Here is a 15,621-nt window from a genome sequence, read left to right as displayed (position 1 = left end):
TAAAATTCCTTCCCCCCCCCCCCCCACGGCGAAAATCGCGTTTTGTCCTCGGCGCTGGGGGATTAAAAATTGAAATTATTGATTGTGGAGGGGAAATTCGGTCACCGGGAGCCTCCCTGGCCTTGGCTGCTGCTCTGCTTTGGGTGGAAAAAGGTGGGATTTGGGAAAAAGGGGAATTTGGGGGAATTCCGCAGGAATTCGGGGGATTTGGGGCGGTTTCGTGGCAGAAAAGGCGTCTGGGTTGATAAAAATGTGAATTTTCGGGGGCTGGGTGGGAATGAGTTCATTGTCTGCTGGCGCCAACCCCCCCAGGTCCCTTCTCCAGCCGGGAAAAATGGGGGAAAAACGGGAAAAAACGGGGAAAAATCCGCTCCAAGCGGCGGGGGAGGCTCCTGCCCTCGGGGGGTGCGCGGGGAAATGAGGGGAAAAATGGGCAAAATGGTTAAAAATGGCAATTTTACCATCCTGAGAGGGGGATCCCGCCCCAAAGGGTGGAAATGACCCCGAAAAATGGGAATTTCGCTGGGCAGGAAAAGCTCTGGGGAAATTTGGGATCTGCCCGGGATAATTTGGGGTTTTCTGGGGTTTTTTGAGGGAGGGGAAGAAAATCAAGGAAAATATTTGGGATTTCTGGGGGGGTTTTGGGGGGGTTTGGGGCGTTTTTGGCGTCTCGACAGCAAAAAAAAAAAACCCCAAAAATAAGAAAAAAAACCCCAAAAATAAGAAAAAAAAACCCAAAAATAATTTGGGGGATGTCTCAAACCTGGAAAAAAACCCCCAAAAAAACCCAAAATGAGCAAAAAGCGCGGGGATTTTGGGGCGATTTTGGCGTTTTTGATGAGTTTGGTCCGCACGAGGCGGCCGAAGGAAAAGGTCGCGGGGGGTCAGAGCCAAAAAATGACTCCGGAATGGGCTGGAAAAGGGGGAAAATGGGAAAATCGGGGCTGGGAGGGGGGGAAAGGCGCTGGGTGGGTTTTTTTTTGTGCGGCGCGCACAAAGGGCAGCCGGACTTTGCCTCCAAAGTGGAATTTTTACAGCAAAAAAAACCTCGGGATTCCAACCCTGGCAATTCCAGAGGATTTCCAGGAGCGGGGAGGGAGAGAGAGGGGGGTGAAAAATGGGAATAAATGGAATAAAATGGTGAAAATCGCGGTTTTTTTCTGGCTTTTTTCGCTGCCAAGGACAGCGAGGAGCGGCCGATCCAGAGGGGAAAATTCCGGGATTTTCGCTCCGGGTTCGGTTTTGGTTTTATTTTTATTTTTTTTATATTTTGGGGTTTATTTGGGGCTTTTGTTGTGTTGATCCCGACCTTGCCCAGCGGCAGCGCCACCGCGAGAAAAATGGGGAGAAAAAGGGGGAAAATGGGAAAAATGAGGGGGGGGGGAAGGGGAAAAGGGGGGGAAAGGGGAGAAAATTGGGGGAGAAAAGGATGAAATTGGGGAAAAGGGGAATAAGGGGGGAAAAAGGGGAAAAGGGGAAAGAAAAGGGGGAAAAAGAGAAAGGAAAAGGGGGGAAAAAGGGGAAAAAAGGGGGAAAAAGGGGGAAAAAAGGGGGAAAAAGGGGGAAAAAGGGGAAAAAAAGGGGAAAAAAGGGGGAAAAAGGGGAAAAAGGGGGAAAAAGGGGGGAAAAAGGGGGAAAAAGGGGGAAAAAGGGGGAAGAAGGAAATGAGGGGAAAATGGAAGGAAAATAAAAGGAAACAGAAAGGGGGAGAAAAAGGAGAAAAAAAGGGAAATAAGGTGGGATAAAAGGTGGAAAAAAGCAAAGAAAAGGAGATAAAATAAGGGGGAAAAAGCCAAAATAAAAGGAATTAAAAGAGGAAATGTGGGGTGAGCCCCCTCCCCCTCCAGGTGGGACCCCCCAGGGATGACAACAACAAAAAAAAAACGGGAAATGGGGGGTTTTTTTGGGGTGTTTGGGGTGTTTTGGGGTGTTTTGGGTTTTTTGGGGTTTTTTGGGGTGTTTTGGGTTTTTTTTGGGGTGTTTTGGGGTGTTTTGGGGTGTTTTGGGGTTTTTTGGGGTTTTTTGGGGTGTTTTGGGGTTTTTTGGGGGGTCCCGGGCTGGGTTTTACCGGCCGAGGTTACCCGGGGTCACCTCCAGGAGGGAAAAGGGGGGATTTGGGATTTGGGGTCTGCACGAGCCCCCTCCCCTTTTGGGGCTTTATTTGGGGTTTTTGGGGGTTTTATTTTGTATTTTTTTATTTTGGGGGGGGTGTCGTAAATTGGTAAATTCCCCCCCCACCCTGGAAAAAGCAGAAATTCGGGGAGAGAATTTGGGGAAAAAAAGGGGAAAAGGGAGGAAAAGAGAGGGGAAAAAAGGAGGGGGGGAAAGGAGGGGAGAAAAAAAGGAGGAAAATAAAAAAGAGGAGAAAAAGAGGGAAAAAAGGAGGGGAGGAATTAAAAGAGGAGAGAAAAGGAGGGGAAAAAAGGAGGGGGAAAAAGAGGAGGAATAAAAGGAGGGAGAAAAGGGAGGAGGAATAAAAGAGGGAAAAAAAGAGAAGAGATAAAAGGAGGGAAAAGAAGAAGAGGGAAAAAAGAAGGGAAAAAGAGGAGAGAGAAAAGGGAAGAAAAGAAGGAGAAGAAAGAGGGAAAAAGGAGAAAAAAGAGGGAAAAAGGAGAAGAAAGGGGAGAAAGGAGAAAAAGAGGGAAAAAGAGGGAAAAAGGAGAAAAAAGAAGGAGAAAAAGGAGAAAAAAGAAGGAGAAAAAGGAGAATAAAGAAGGGGAGAAAAGGAGAAAAAGAAGGAAAAAGGAGAAGAAAGAGGGGAAAAGGAGAAAAAAGAAGGAGAAAAAGGAGAAAAAAGAAGGAGAAAAAGGAGAATAAAGAAGGGGAAAAGGAGAAAAAGAGAAGGGGAGAAAAGAAGGGAAAAATAAGAAGGGGGGGAGAAAAGAAGGGAAGAAAAAGAAGAGAAAAAAGGGAATAAAAAGAAGGGGGGGGAAAAGGAAGGGAAATAAAAGAGAGGAAAAAAAAAAGAAGAGAGAGGAAAAAAGAAGAGAGAGAAAAAAGGAGAGAAAGAAAAAGGAGCGAGAAAAAAAAAGGAGAGAGAAAAAAAAAGGAGAGGAAAAAAAAGAAGAGAGAAAAAAAAAGAGAGAAAAAAAAAGGAGAGGGAAAAAAGGAGAGAAAAAAAAAGAAGAGGGAAAAAAGGAGAGAAAAAAAAGGAGAGAGGAGAAAAAAAAGGAGAGAAAAAAAAAGGAGAGAAGGAAAAAAAAGGAGAGAGGAGAAAAAAAAAAAGGAAAGGGAAAAAAAAAAAAGGAGAGGAAAGAAAAAAAAAAAAAGCGCGGCCACACCGGCGGGATTTTGAGGAATTTGCCTGCGGTGTTAAAGGGAAGCTGCGGAGTTCCAGCAGAAATCGAGAGAGGGAGAGCTCGGGAGGGAGGAAGAGGAAGGAGCTCGAGCTCAGGAGTCAAGAGCAGCGAGACGAGCGCGGTTAAACACAAAAAAACCCCAACAACAACAACAGCGGCGGCAGCGACTGCAACAAGCACCAAAAATCGCTTTTTTTAACAAAAAAAAACCCAAAAAAAAGGGGGAAAAAAGAGGAAAAAAAATTCCACTTTAATAACAACAACAACAACAACAAAAAGCAGAGCGCAGGACTTCAGCGGTCAGAGGGAAAACTCGCTTTGCTCGCGTTGTTTTTTTGATTTCTTGTTGGTTTTTTGACATTTTTGGGGGAATTTAAACCTTTTTCAAAGAGCGTTTCTCTCACACTTAAAGCGGCGCTGATTTTTTTTTTTTATTTTCCTCCAGGATTAAACATTTTTTTTTTTTAAGAATTAAATCTTTTTTATTTTTTATTATTATTATTATTTTTTTGAATCTCACCGTGCTTTCCTCAGCATCAAACCGGGTCTTTTATTTTATTGTTGTTGTTGATTTTTTTTGGGAATCAGAGCGGTGTTTCCTTTACAACCAAAACCTTTGATTTTTTTCCTGTGCTGGGATTAAAGCGGGGCTGCTTTAAAACCAAAACCGGAATTTTTTTTGCGGAGTTAAACCGGATTTGGATTTTTTTTTTTTTTGGATTTTTTTTTTTCCACCCGCATTTTTTCAGGAGTTCCCCCCGATTTCCCCTCCCCGCCTTCCTCACCGCTGAATTTCTTCTTTTTTGGGGGGAATCCGCCTCATTTTTCCCCAGAACCAAACCTGAATTTTTTCTCAATTAAATCTCTTTTCCCCTCGCCACTTTTAACCCTTTCCCCGCCGCCGCTTTTTTTTTTTAATATTTTTTTTTTCCACCTTTTTTTAATTTTTTCTTTCAATACAAATTTTCCCACCGCGCTCCTTTATTTTATTTTATTTTTTTTGAGGGGGGGGTTCGGTTATTTTTTTAATCTCTACATTTTCCCTCCGCGCTTTTTTAATATTATTTTTTTTTAATACTTATTTTTCTTCACCGCGCTTCCTCCACTTTATTTTGGGGCGGAATATTTTTAATTTTAAATCCACGCATTTCCCCCCCCCCTCACCGCGCGCTTTTTTATTTTTAATTTTTATTTCTTTTTTTTTTCTCCACATTTTTCATTTCCCACCTCCCTTTTCCTTTTTTATTTATTTTTTTTTTTTTTCTGTGGGGGTGGGGTGGAGAAGATTTTTTTTTTTTATTAAACACACCCCCACCCCCACCGCGCGCTTTTTTTTCCCGTCTGCTGCTTTAACACCTCATTTTTCCACCGCGCTTTTTCTTTTATTGGGTGGGAATTGAGGGGAAAAAAAATAATTTATCTGCATCCCCCACCGCGCGCTTTTATTTTTATTTGGTTTTTTTTTAATACCTATTTTTTTTCCACCCTCTTTCTCCTATTTTAAATATTTTTTTTTTCTCACCTCGCGCTGTTTTTTTTGTTGTTGTTTATTTTTTTTAACACCTCTTTTTCCTTGGCGGGAATTTTTTTTTATTTTTTAAAGAAAACTCACTTTTTTTCCCCCCTGTTTGTTTCTTTTTTAACACCGATTTTTCCACCGCTCTTTCCTTGCTGGGAGATTTTAAATTAAATATCTTTTTAAATATCTTTTCCCCCCACCGGGCGCTTTTTTTTTTCTTTTATTCTGTCTGGTTTTTTAAATTATTTTTCTTTTTTTGAAAGACCAGCTGTTTTTCCACCGGAGTTTTTCCCCCATCCTCGGCGGCAACCTTTAAAATATATATATATATTAATAAATATATATATATAAAATATATATATCTCATCACAGAGCACCGCTTTTCCTATTTTTTTTTAATTAGTTTTTTTTTTTTAATATCTATTTTCCACCGCTCTTTTCCCCTCCTTGGCGGGACCTTTAAAAATATATATATATATTATATACAGAATAATATATATATATATATATAATACATAAAGAAGCACCGCTCGCCGCTTTTTTAATATTCTTATTTTGAATTTTATTGTTGTTTTTATTTTTATTCTTGATCTTATTATTATTATAAATTCACTTATTTCAAAACCCCGCCGTTTAATTCTCCCCCCTCCTCTCCGTTATAATTTTATTTTCCCCACCCCAAATTTTTCAAAGAGAACATTTCTTTTAAACCCTAAAGAAAAACCCGAAAACCCCAAAAACCCCAAAAACCCCAGAAACCCCAAAAACCCCAAAAACCCCAAACCCCCCTCCCAGAAAAACCCTAAAAAACCCCAAAAAATACCTTGGGAAACCCCAAAAAATCCATAAAAAATTTCAAAAAAAATCTTAAAAAAAAGCCTAAAAAATCCCCCAAAAATCCCAAAAAATCCCCCAAAAAATCCTAAAAAAATCCCAAAAAATCCTTAAAAAATCCCCAAAAAATCGGAAAAAAATCCCAAAAAAATCTTAAAAAAATCTTAAAAAAATCTTTAAAAATCCTAGAAAAATCCTAGAAAAATCCTCAAAAAATCCTCAAAAAATCCCAAAAAACCCCGAAAAAAATCCCGAAAAACCCCGAAAAAAATCCCCAAAAAATCCCAAAAAAAGCCCCAAAAAAACCCCCAAAACCCCAAAAAATAATAATAAAAAAAACCCCCCGCAGCTCAGTTATTCTAACTTTGGGATTTGCATGCGAGGGTGATGAGCTCGTACTTCGTGAACCCGCTCTTCTCCAAGTACAAAGGCGGCGATTCCCTGGAGCCGACCTACTACGACTGCCGCTTCCCGCAGGGCGTGGGGCGCAGCCCGGCCGTGCTGTACCCGGGGGCGGCGGCTCCGTCCTTCCAGCACCCCTCGCACCACGTGCAGGAGTTTTTCCACCCGGGCTCGGGGGGCATCTCGGGCTCGGGCTACCAGCAGAGCCCCCCCTGTGCCCTGGCGTGCCACGGGGACGCCTCCAAGTTCTACGGGTACGAGGCGCTGCCGCGGCAGGCGCTGTACGGGGGGCAGCAGGAGCAGCCCCCGGGACCCTTCGGAGACTGCAAATCCTCCGGGGCCGCCCCCGCCGAGCCGCAGCCCGGGCACCTCTCACAGAGCTCCTCGCCCAGCCTCATGTTCCCCTGGATGCGGCCGCACGGTGAGCGGGGCACGGGGGGATGCGGGGGGTTACTGGGGTTATTGGGGTTATTGGGGTTATTGGGGTTTGGGTTCCCCTGGATGCGGCCGCACGGTGAGCGGGGACACCCGGGGGATGGGGGGATGCGGGGGGTTTGGGGTTATTGGGGTTTGTTGGGGTTATTGGGGTTTGTTAGGGTTGGTTTTGTTATATTGGATTTTGGTTTATTATATTTTTTTGGATTTTTATTGGATTTTATATTATTATATTGGATTTTATTTTGTTATATTTTATTTTATTTTATTATATTTTATTATATTTTTATTGTATTTTATTTTATTATATTTTTATTTTATTTTATTGTATTGTATTTTTATTTTATTTTGTTCTATTGTGTTTTATTTTATTATATTTTTATCTTATTTTATTTTGTTATACTGTATTTTATTTTATTATATTTTTACTTTATTTTATTTGGTTATACTGTACTTTATTTTATTATATTTTTATTTTATTTTATTTTGTTATACTGTATTTTACTTTATTATATTTTTATTTTATTTTGTTATACTGTATTTTATTTTATTATATTTTTATTTTATTTTATTTTATTTTATTTTATTTTATTTTATTTTATTTTATTTTATTTTATTTTATTTTATTTTATTTTGTTATATTGTATTTTATTTTATTATATTTTTATTTTATTTTAATTTGTTATACTGTATTTTATTTTATTATATTTTTATTTTATTTTATTTTATTTTATTAGTATTTTTATTTTATTTTATTTTATTTTATTTTATTTTATTTTATTTTATTTTATTTTATTTTATTTTATTATACTGTATTTTATTTGATCTTATTTTATCTTATTTTATCTTATTTTATCTTATTTTATTGTATATTTTTTATTTTATTTTATTGTATATTTTATTTTATTATTCGATTCTATTTTATTATCTTGTCTTGTATTTTATTTCATTTTGGCTGGGCTTGGTTTGGTCTGGCCTTGTTTTGCTTTAATTTGCTTTATTTTATTGTATTGTATTGTATTGTATTTTATTATTTTATTTTATGATATTTATGTCTGGTTTATTTTGGTCTATTTTATTTTTATTTTATTTTACAATATTTTATCTTATTTCATCTTAATTTAATCTCATTTAATTTCATATCTCATCTCATCTCAATTGAACTTTAATTATTTTTATATTTTTTTATTGCTGGGGGTGTTTTTTGTGGCCCCCCCCGGGTTCTGGGGGGCTTTGGGGGATTTTGGGGGATTTTGGGTCAGTTTGGGTCGGTTCCGGTGGTTTTGGGGTTTTTATCCTGACTTTGGGGCGGCTTTTGGTGCTTTGGCTTCAGTTTTGGGGCTTATTCTGGTGGTTTTGGGGTTTTTTTGTGGTTTTGGGGTTTTTTTGGTGGTTTTGGGGTTTTTTTGGTGGTTTTGGGGTCACTTTGGGGTTTTTTTTGTGGTTTTGGGGTCACTTTGGGGTTTTTTTGTGGTTTTGGGGTCACTTTGGGGTTTTTTGGTGGTTTTGGGGTGACTTTGGGGTTTTTTGGTGCTTTTGGGGTCACTTTGGGGTTTTTTTTGGTGCTTTTGGGGTCAGTTTGGGGTTTCCTGGTGGTTTTGGGGTGACTTTGGGGTTTTTTGGTGCTTTTGGGGTCAGTTTGGGGTTTTTTGGTGCTTTTGGGGTGGGCTGGGGATTCTCTTCTTGTGGTGTTTGGGTTTGGGGTTTTTATTGTGGGTTTTGGGGTTTTCATGGAGAGTTTAGGATGGATTTGGGGTTTATCTTGGTGGTTTTGGGGTTTTTCTCTGTGGATTTGGTGTTTTTGGGGTGATTTTGGTGGTTTTGGGGTTTTTCTTGGTGATTTGGGGTGGTTTTGGTGGTCTAGGGTGGAATTTGAGGTTTTTTTGGGTGGTGTTTGGGTGTCTTTGGGTTGGGTTGGGTTTTTTGGGGTTGTTTTGGTGGTTCGGAGTTGGTTTTGGGGTTTTTTGGGTCGGTTTCGGTGGTTTTGGGGTGATTTTTGGTGGTTTGGGGTTGGTTTTGGTGCTTTTGGGGTGATTTTTGGTGACTTTGGGTTGGTTTTGGTGCTTTTGGGTTGGGTCTGGGTCCTTTGGGCGCTGCGAGAAGCGACGGATGGAGGAGAGAGACGAGAAATTGGGGAGAAAAAGAGGGAAAAAAGTCAAAAATGAGAAGGAGCAAAAAGAGGGAAAAATGAGGAGAAAAAGGAGAAGAAAAGGAAGATTGGGTTGATTTGGGGTTGGTTTGGGGTTGGTTTTGGGTTGGTTTTGGGTTGGTTTTGGTGGTTTGGGGTTGGTTTTGGTGGTTTTGGGTTGGTTTTCGGGTTGGTTTTGGTGGTTTTTGGGTTGGTTTTGGTGGTTTTGGTGGTTTTGGGGTTGGTTTTGGGGTTGGTTTTGGTGGTTTTTGGGTTGGTTTTGGTGTCCTTTGGGCTCTTTCTGCTGCTCTTGGGGTCGCTTTGGGGTTATTTGAGTCCTTTTGGGGTTGTTTGGGTTGGTTTTTGGGGATTTTGGGGGATTTTGGGGGATTTTGGGGGCTGTGTGTGTGTCTGGGAGTGTGTGGAGATGTTGGAATGCCGCGTGCTGAGCAGAATTCCCACCTTTGAGCCCGAAATTCCCAACTTTGATCCCAAAATTCCCATCTTTGAGCCCAAAATTCCGGCCTTTGAGCCCAAAATTCAGACCTAGCCCAAAATTCCGGCCTTTTACCTCAAAATTCAGACCTTTCATCCCCAAATTCAGACCTTTTATCCCCAATTTCAGACCTTTTATCCCCAAATTCAAACCTTTCATCCCCCAAATTCTTCCACCTCAAAATTCCGGCCTCTAACCCCAAACTTTTGACCTTTTACCCCAAAATTCCGAGCCTTTACCCCAAAATCCCGGCCTCTCCCGACCCAAATCCCACCCCCAGCTCCCCATAAATAAACCCAATTTACATTCATAGAAACAAACCCAACAATAACAATCATTCCTTCCCTCAAATAATTCCATTTTTTCCATCCCCCCCCATAAAAAAACCCCAAACCGAGGGAGATTCCCCTCAAAAAACACAAATTTTAAACCTTTAAATTCAATTTTTTTCAAGAAAAACCCCCGGAAACGGCGCTAAAATTAAAACTCGGCGTCTTTTTTTAATTTTTTCCCCTTTTTTAGGTTTTTTTGGGGGTTTTTTATGGCTTGCCTGGAGGATTGGCAGGAAGATACGGCTCCCACGAGGTTTTTTGCATCTTGATAAGAGCAGCGCTCTTTAAAATGTCACAAATGCCCTTTTTTTACCCCCAGCCGGGAGCTGGGAGCTCACCCGGAGGATTCCCTGCTTTTTATTCACATTTTAATTGATTTTACTTCGGATTTTATTGAAATTTTGATTTTTTTCGCCGTTATTATCGCTATTAATTAATGTTTTTTCACGCCTCCGGGGGATAAAATAATTAAAATTCAGCCTGGGGCGGCGAGGATGGGGTTAAAAATGAACACCCCCCCCCCCCGCACCCCCAAAATAATCAAATTTAACAATAAAAAGGAAAAGAGTGGGAAATTCAAAATAATCCCGGAGCTTTCAGCCGGGAAAATGAGGGAAATAATTCAAATTTCAGGCTGGGCAGGCTGCGGGTAATTCAAACCAGGTGAGGGTTTATTTTGGGGGGAATTTGGGGTTTTTTGGGGCCCCCCGGGGGGGATTTAATTCCTCCCCCAGCTCCACCCCAACCCCCGGCAAAACCTGGAAAATTCCCGACTCCAAAATACCCCAAAAAACCCAAAAAAAGGGGAAAAAAGCGAGGAATTGCGGCTGCCGGCGGGAGGAAAAATCGGGTTTTTTGTTTTATTTATCCCAGCTTTGACCTGGAGGGAGCGGGAGCGGCTCCAGCCGGATTTGCCCTTTTTTTACCCCAAAATAAATTGATTTTCTCATTAGCGCCGGAGGAAGCGCGGGGGCTGCAGCCTCAGATCTTGACTTTGGTTTATTATTATTATTTTTAATTTTTTTCCCTCGTTTAATTCGATTTTTTCCTCATTTTTTCCCCCCATTTTCGGTCTTTTTTGCCTAAGGAAAAACCCTCGGGATTTTTGAGGAGGAAAATCGCGATTTTCGAGGAATTCGGGCAAAAAGGAGCGGCCCCCCCCCTCCCTTCCCCCCCCCTTTTCCTGAGTTTTGGGGTGAAAGTTGGGAAAAGGAAAAGGATTTGGGGAGTTTTGGGGGGGAGAAAGGAAAAGGGGAGGGGAAATGGGGGGAAAATGAGGAAAAATTGGGAAAAATGGGGAAAAATTGGGAAAAATTGGGAAAAATTGGGAAAAATGGGGGGAAATCGGGAAAAATGGGGAAAAAAGGGAAAGAAAAGGGAAAAATGGGAATGAAAATGAGGGGATAAAGGGGGGAAGAGGGAGAATGAGGGGAAAAGGGAATAAAAAGGGAAAAGGGGGAAAAAAGAGCGGAAAATTGAAGGGAAAAGGGAAAATGAGAAGGAGGGGAGGAGAAAAAATGAGGGGAAAAGAGAAAAAAAAAGGAGAAAAAATGAGAAAGAGAGAAATAAAGGAAATAAAATGAAGGAAAATGGGGAAAAAAGGGGGAAAAATGAAATAAAATCAAAATAAAGAAGGACTGGAGGGGCTGGCGGGGGTTTCCTGCGGAACAATTTCCATTTTCCTGGGAAAAAGGGAATTTTTGGGATTCCCTTGGGGAAGGGGCTCCGTGCGTGAGCTTGACACGAGCCGGGGCCGGGAATCGAACCCGCGGCTCTGGGGCACGAAAAGGGAAAAAAACCGGGGGGAATTGGGCAAAAAATGGGAAAAAATGGGAAAAAACCGGGGGGAATTGGGCAAAAAATGGGAAAAAATGGGAAAAAACCGGGGGGAATTGGGCAAAAAATGGGAAAAAATGGGAAAAAACCGGGGGGAATTGGGCAAAAAATGAGAAAGAAATGGGGGAAAAACGGGGGGAATTGGGCAAAAAATGGGAATAAAATGGGGGGAATTGGGCAAAAAACGGGCAAAAAATAGGAAAAACTGGAAAAAACGAGCAGAAAATGGGCAAAAAATGGGCAAAAAAATGGGCAAAAAATGGGGGATAACCCGGTAAAAAATGGGCAAAAAATGGGGAAAAAAGGAAAAATAAAAGGGGGAAAAGGGGGTGAGAAAAGGGGAAAAAATGGGGGTGAGGAATGGGTAAGGAAGGGGAAAAAAGGGGGTGAAAATTGGCGAGAAAAGGGTAAAAATGGGGAGAGGAAAGGGGTGAAAAGGGTAAAAAATGGGTTAAAAATGGGTGAAAAGGGTAAAAATGGTAAAAAAGGGCAAGAAGGGGACTCAGAGAGGCCCAAAGTGGCGAATTCCAGGTGGGAAAAGGGCGAAAAAAGCGAATTTTGGGGATTTGAGCCCAGCGAAGGCGCCCGGGAGGGGAAGGCGGGGACGGGAGGGGACCTTGGCCGGGATTTTTGGGGGGATTTTGGGGTTTTTTGGGTTATTTTGGGGTTTTTTTTTGTTATTTTGGGGTTTTTTGGGGGTTATTTTTAGGTTATTTTGGGTTTTTTTTGGGTTATTTTGGGTTATTTTGGAGGTTATTTGTTGCTTTTAGGATTTTTTTTTTAGTTTTCTGGGGGTTTATTTGGGTTTTTTGTGGGGATTTTGGGGTTTCTTGGGGTGTTTTGGGTTGGTTTTTGTGATTTTTGGGGGTTTTGGGTCTTTTTCTCTTTCCAGGGGGGTTTGGGGTTTCGTTTTTTGGGTTTTGGGGTTTTTTTGGGGTTTTCTCTTTGTTTTTTTGGCCTCGTTTCTTTGGGGTTTTAAATTCGTTTTAATGGGGGGAGTTTTTGCTTCGCTATTTGGGGTTTTTAACCTCATTTTTTATGGTTTTACCTCATTTTTCACACTTTTACCTCATTTTTTACCCTTTTACCCCATTTCTTTCCCTTTTCGCCTCCTTCCTCACCCTCTCAACCTCCTTTTTTACCCTTTTTACCTTATTTTTTACATTTTTTACCTCCTTTCTCACCTTTTCACCTCCTTTTTTACCCTTTCATCCTCTTTTTTACCCTTTTTCCCTCCTTTCTCCCCTTTCTCCCCCTTTTTTCACCATTTCCCCGTTTCCCAACATCCTTCCAGGCAAAATTTTCCTTTAATTGTTTCAAATTCAATTTTTTTCCAATTTAATTCCTTCAAATTTAATGTTTTCAAATTTCAAATTGATTTTTTTTCCAATTTCCCTCCCTCAGCCCCGGGCAGGCGCAGCGGCCGCCAGACCTAAAAACCTTTTTACTCCTTTTTATCATTTTTACCTCTTTTTTATCATTTTTACCTCCTTTTTACCCTTTTTACCTCCTTTTTATCATTTTTACCTCCTTTTTACCCTTTTTACCTCTTTTTTACCCTTTTTACTCCTTTTTATCATTTTTACCTCCTTTTTACCCTTTTTACCTCCCTTTTACCCTTTCCCCTCCTTTCTCACCTTTTCAACCTCCATTTTTACCTTTTTTACCTCTTTTCAACCTCCCTTTTTACCATTTTAACCATTTTTACCATTTTTACCTCCTTTTCCACCCTTTCTTTTACCATTTCCCCATTTCCCCACACCCTTTCACACCAAATTTTCCCATTTAATATTTTAAAAATTGAATTATTTTAAAATTAATTTTCTAAAAAAAATTAAATTTAAAAAAAATTTCAAAAAATAAATAAAAAATAGTATTTTTACCAAAAAATTCTATTTTTTTCCCCCGTTTTTCCGGATTTTCCCGCAGCCCCCGGCCGGCGCAGCGGCCGCCAGACCTACAGACCTTTTTACCTCCTTTTTACCCTTTTTACCTCCTTTTTACCCTTTTACCTCCCTTCTCACCCTTTTAACTTCCTATTTTACCCTTTTACCTCTTTTTTTACCCTTTTAACCTCCTTTTCCACCCTTTCTTTCACCATTTCCCCATTTCCCAACACCCTTTCACACCAAATTTTCCCATTTAATATTTTAAAAATTGAATTATTTCGAAACTAATTTTTTAAAAAATTCAATTAAAAAAATAAAATAAAAATAAAATAAAATAAAATACTATATTTTTACCAAAAAATTCAATTTTTTCCCCCGTTTTCCCGGATTTTCCCTCAGCCCCGGGCCGGCGCAGCGGCCGCCAGACCTACAGACCTTTTTACCTCCTTTTTACCCTTTTTACCTCCTTTTTACCCTTTTACCTCCCTTCTCACCCTTTTAACTTCGTTTTTTACCCCTTTTACCTCCTTTTTACCCTTTCTTTCACCATTTCCCCATTTCCCAACACCCTTTCACACCAAATTTTCCCATTTAATATTTTAAAAATTGAATTATTTTAAAATTAATTTTTTTAAAAATTCAATTAAAAAAAATAATATTTTTTTACCAAAAAATTCCTTTTTTTTTCCCATTTTCCCTCAGCCCCGGGCCGGCGCAGCGGCCGCCAGACCTACAGACCTTTTTACCTCCTTTTTACCTTTTTACCTCCTTTTTACCCTTTTTACCTCCCTTCTCACCCTTTTAACCTCCCTTTTTACTATTTTTACCATTTTTACCTCCTTTTTTACCCTTTCTTTCACCATTTCCCCATTTCCCAACATCCTTTCACACCAAATTTTCCCATTTAATATTTTAAAAATTGAATTATTTCGAAACTAATTTTTTAAAAAATTAAATTAAAAAAAATAAAAATTAAAAAAAATAAAATACTATTTTTTTACCAAAAAATTCAATTTTTTTCCCCCGTTTTTCCCCATTTTCCCGCAGCCCCGGGCCGGCGCAGCGGCCGCCAGACCTACAGCCGCTACCAGACGCTGGAGCTGGAGAAGGAATTCCTCTTTAACCCGTACCTGACGCGCAAGAGGCGCATCGAGGTCTCGCACGCGCTGGGGCTGAGCGAGCGCCAGGTGAAAATCTGGTTCCAGAACCGGCGCATGAAGTGGAAAAAGGAGAACAACAAAGACAAACTGCCCGGGGCCGGGCGCGACGAGGAGAAAAACGAGGAGGAAGGCAACGAGGAAGAGGAGAAGGAGGAGGAGGAGAAGGAGGAGAGCAAGGACTGAGCCGCCCGCGGGGTTTTTATTCCCGTTTTTATGGCGGAGGATAAATCGCGGCCTTTACTGCGGTCATTCGCTTTTATGGAGTGGAGCTACCTGGCAGCTTCTTGATTTTTATTGCCGGGGGAAACTTCCCCTTCTGCCTTGGATTTTCATTTTTTTTTAGGGTTTTTTTTCCCCCCTCTTTTCCGCCGTTTATTCCGATTTTTTTTAATCCTTTCCCTTCCCCTTTCAAAATAATTTTCCCCAGTTTTTAAAATATTTTTTTCCAATTTTTAGAATATTTTTTCCCTGTTTTAAATCGCTTTTCCCCCCTGTAAATCCCCTTTTCCCCCCTTTTAATCCCTTTTCCCCCCTTTAAATCCCTTTTCCCCCTTTAAATCCCTTTTTTCCCCTTTAAATACCTTTTCCCCCTTTAAATCCCTTTTCCCCCTTTAAATCCCTTTTTTCCCCTTTAAATCCCTTTTTCCCCCCTTTAAATCCCTTTTCCCCCCTTTTAATCCCTTTTCCCCCCTTTAAATCCCTTTTTCCCCCATTTTTAATCCTTCCCCCCCTTTTAAATCATTTTTTCCCTTTTCAAATCCTTTTCCCTCCTTTTTTTTTATCCTTTCTCCCCTTTTTTATAATTTTCCCCCCTTTTTTATAATTTCCCCCCCTTTTTTATCATTTCCCCCCTTTTTTATCATTTTCCCCCCCTTTTTTATCATTTCCCCCTTTTATTCTTCATTTTCCCCCCTTTTCCCTCCTTTTTCTCCTTTCCCCCCTTTTTTTTATAATTCCCACCTTTCCCACCCCTTTAAATCCCTTTTCTCCCTTTTTTTTTAATTTCTTCCACCCCTTTTTTATCATTTCCCCCCTATTTAAATCACTTTTCCCCATTTTTTTATCCTTTTCCCCCCTTTTTTAAATCAGATTTTCCCCTCCTATTTTTGTTTTCGTAACTGGGGAAAAAAAAATCGGATTAAAACCGAGATTATGCGGCAAAACCGAGCCCTTAATCCGGGCTGGGGCTGATCCCAAATCTCAATTTGGGATCCGTTTTTTTGGGATTTATGGGCAGGGAAACTTCCCTAATTCCCGCTTTTTTCCCCCCATTTTTTCATTTCCATAAATG

At 40.4% G+C, this 15,621-nt stretch overlaps 1 protein-coding gene across 1 annotated transcript; it reads left to right on the top strand.

The window, feature by feature from the left end:
• The first annotated feature begins 6,004 nt into the window (after positions 1-6,004).
• HOXC8 (homeobox C8) lies at positions 6,005-14,624 on the top strand. Its single transcript, XM_058861167.1, has 2 exons — positions 6,005-6,475; positions 14,218-14,624. The coding sequence occupies exons 1-2, from the start codon at positions 6,040-6,042 to the stop codon at positions 14,511-14,513; spliced, it is 732 nt and encodes a 243-aa protein (XP_058717150.1). The 5' UTR covers positions 6,005-6,039; the 3' UTR covers positions 14,514-14,624.
• The last annotated feature ends 997 nt before the right edge of the window (positions 14,625-15,621 follow it).

This window comes from Poecile atricapillus, chromosome 35 (genome assembly GCF_030490865.1).
Source record: "Poecile atricapillus isolate bPoeAtr1 chromosome 35, bPoeAtr1.hap1, whole genome shotgun sequence".
NCBI lineage: Eukaryota > Metazoa > Chordata > Aves > Passeriformes > Paridae > Poecile > Poecile atricapillus.
Note: the sequence above shows the minus strand (reverse complement) of the source record. Positions and strands in the feature narration are given on the sequence as shown.

Excerpts from the sequence above, each read along its gene's own strand:
- HOXC8 (XM_058861167.1), top strand. The coding sequence starts at position 6,040 with ATGAGCTCGTACTTCGTGAACCCGCTCTTCTCCAAGTACAAAGGCGGC. Across the intron at positions 6,476-14,217 it reads CCCCTGGATGCGGCCGCACG|CCCCGGGCCGGCGCAGCGGC; the intron begins GTGAGCGGGGCA and ends ATTTTCCCGCAG.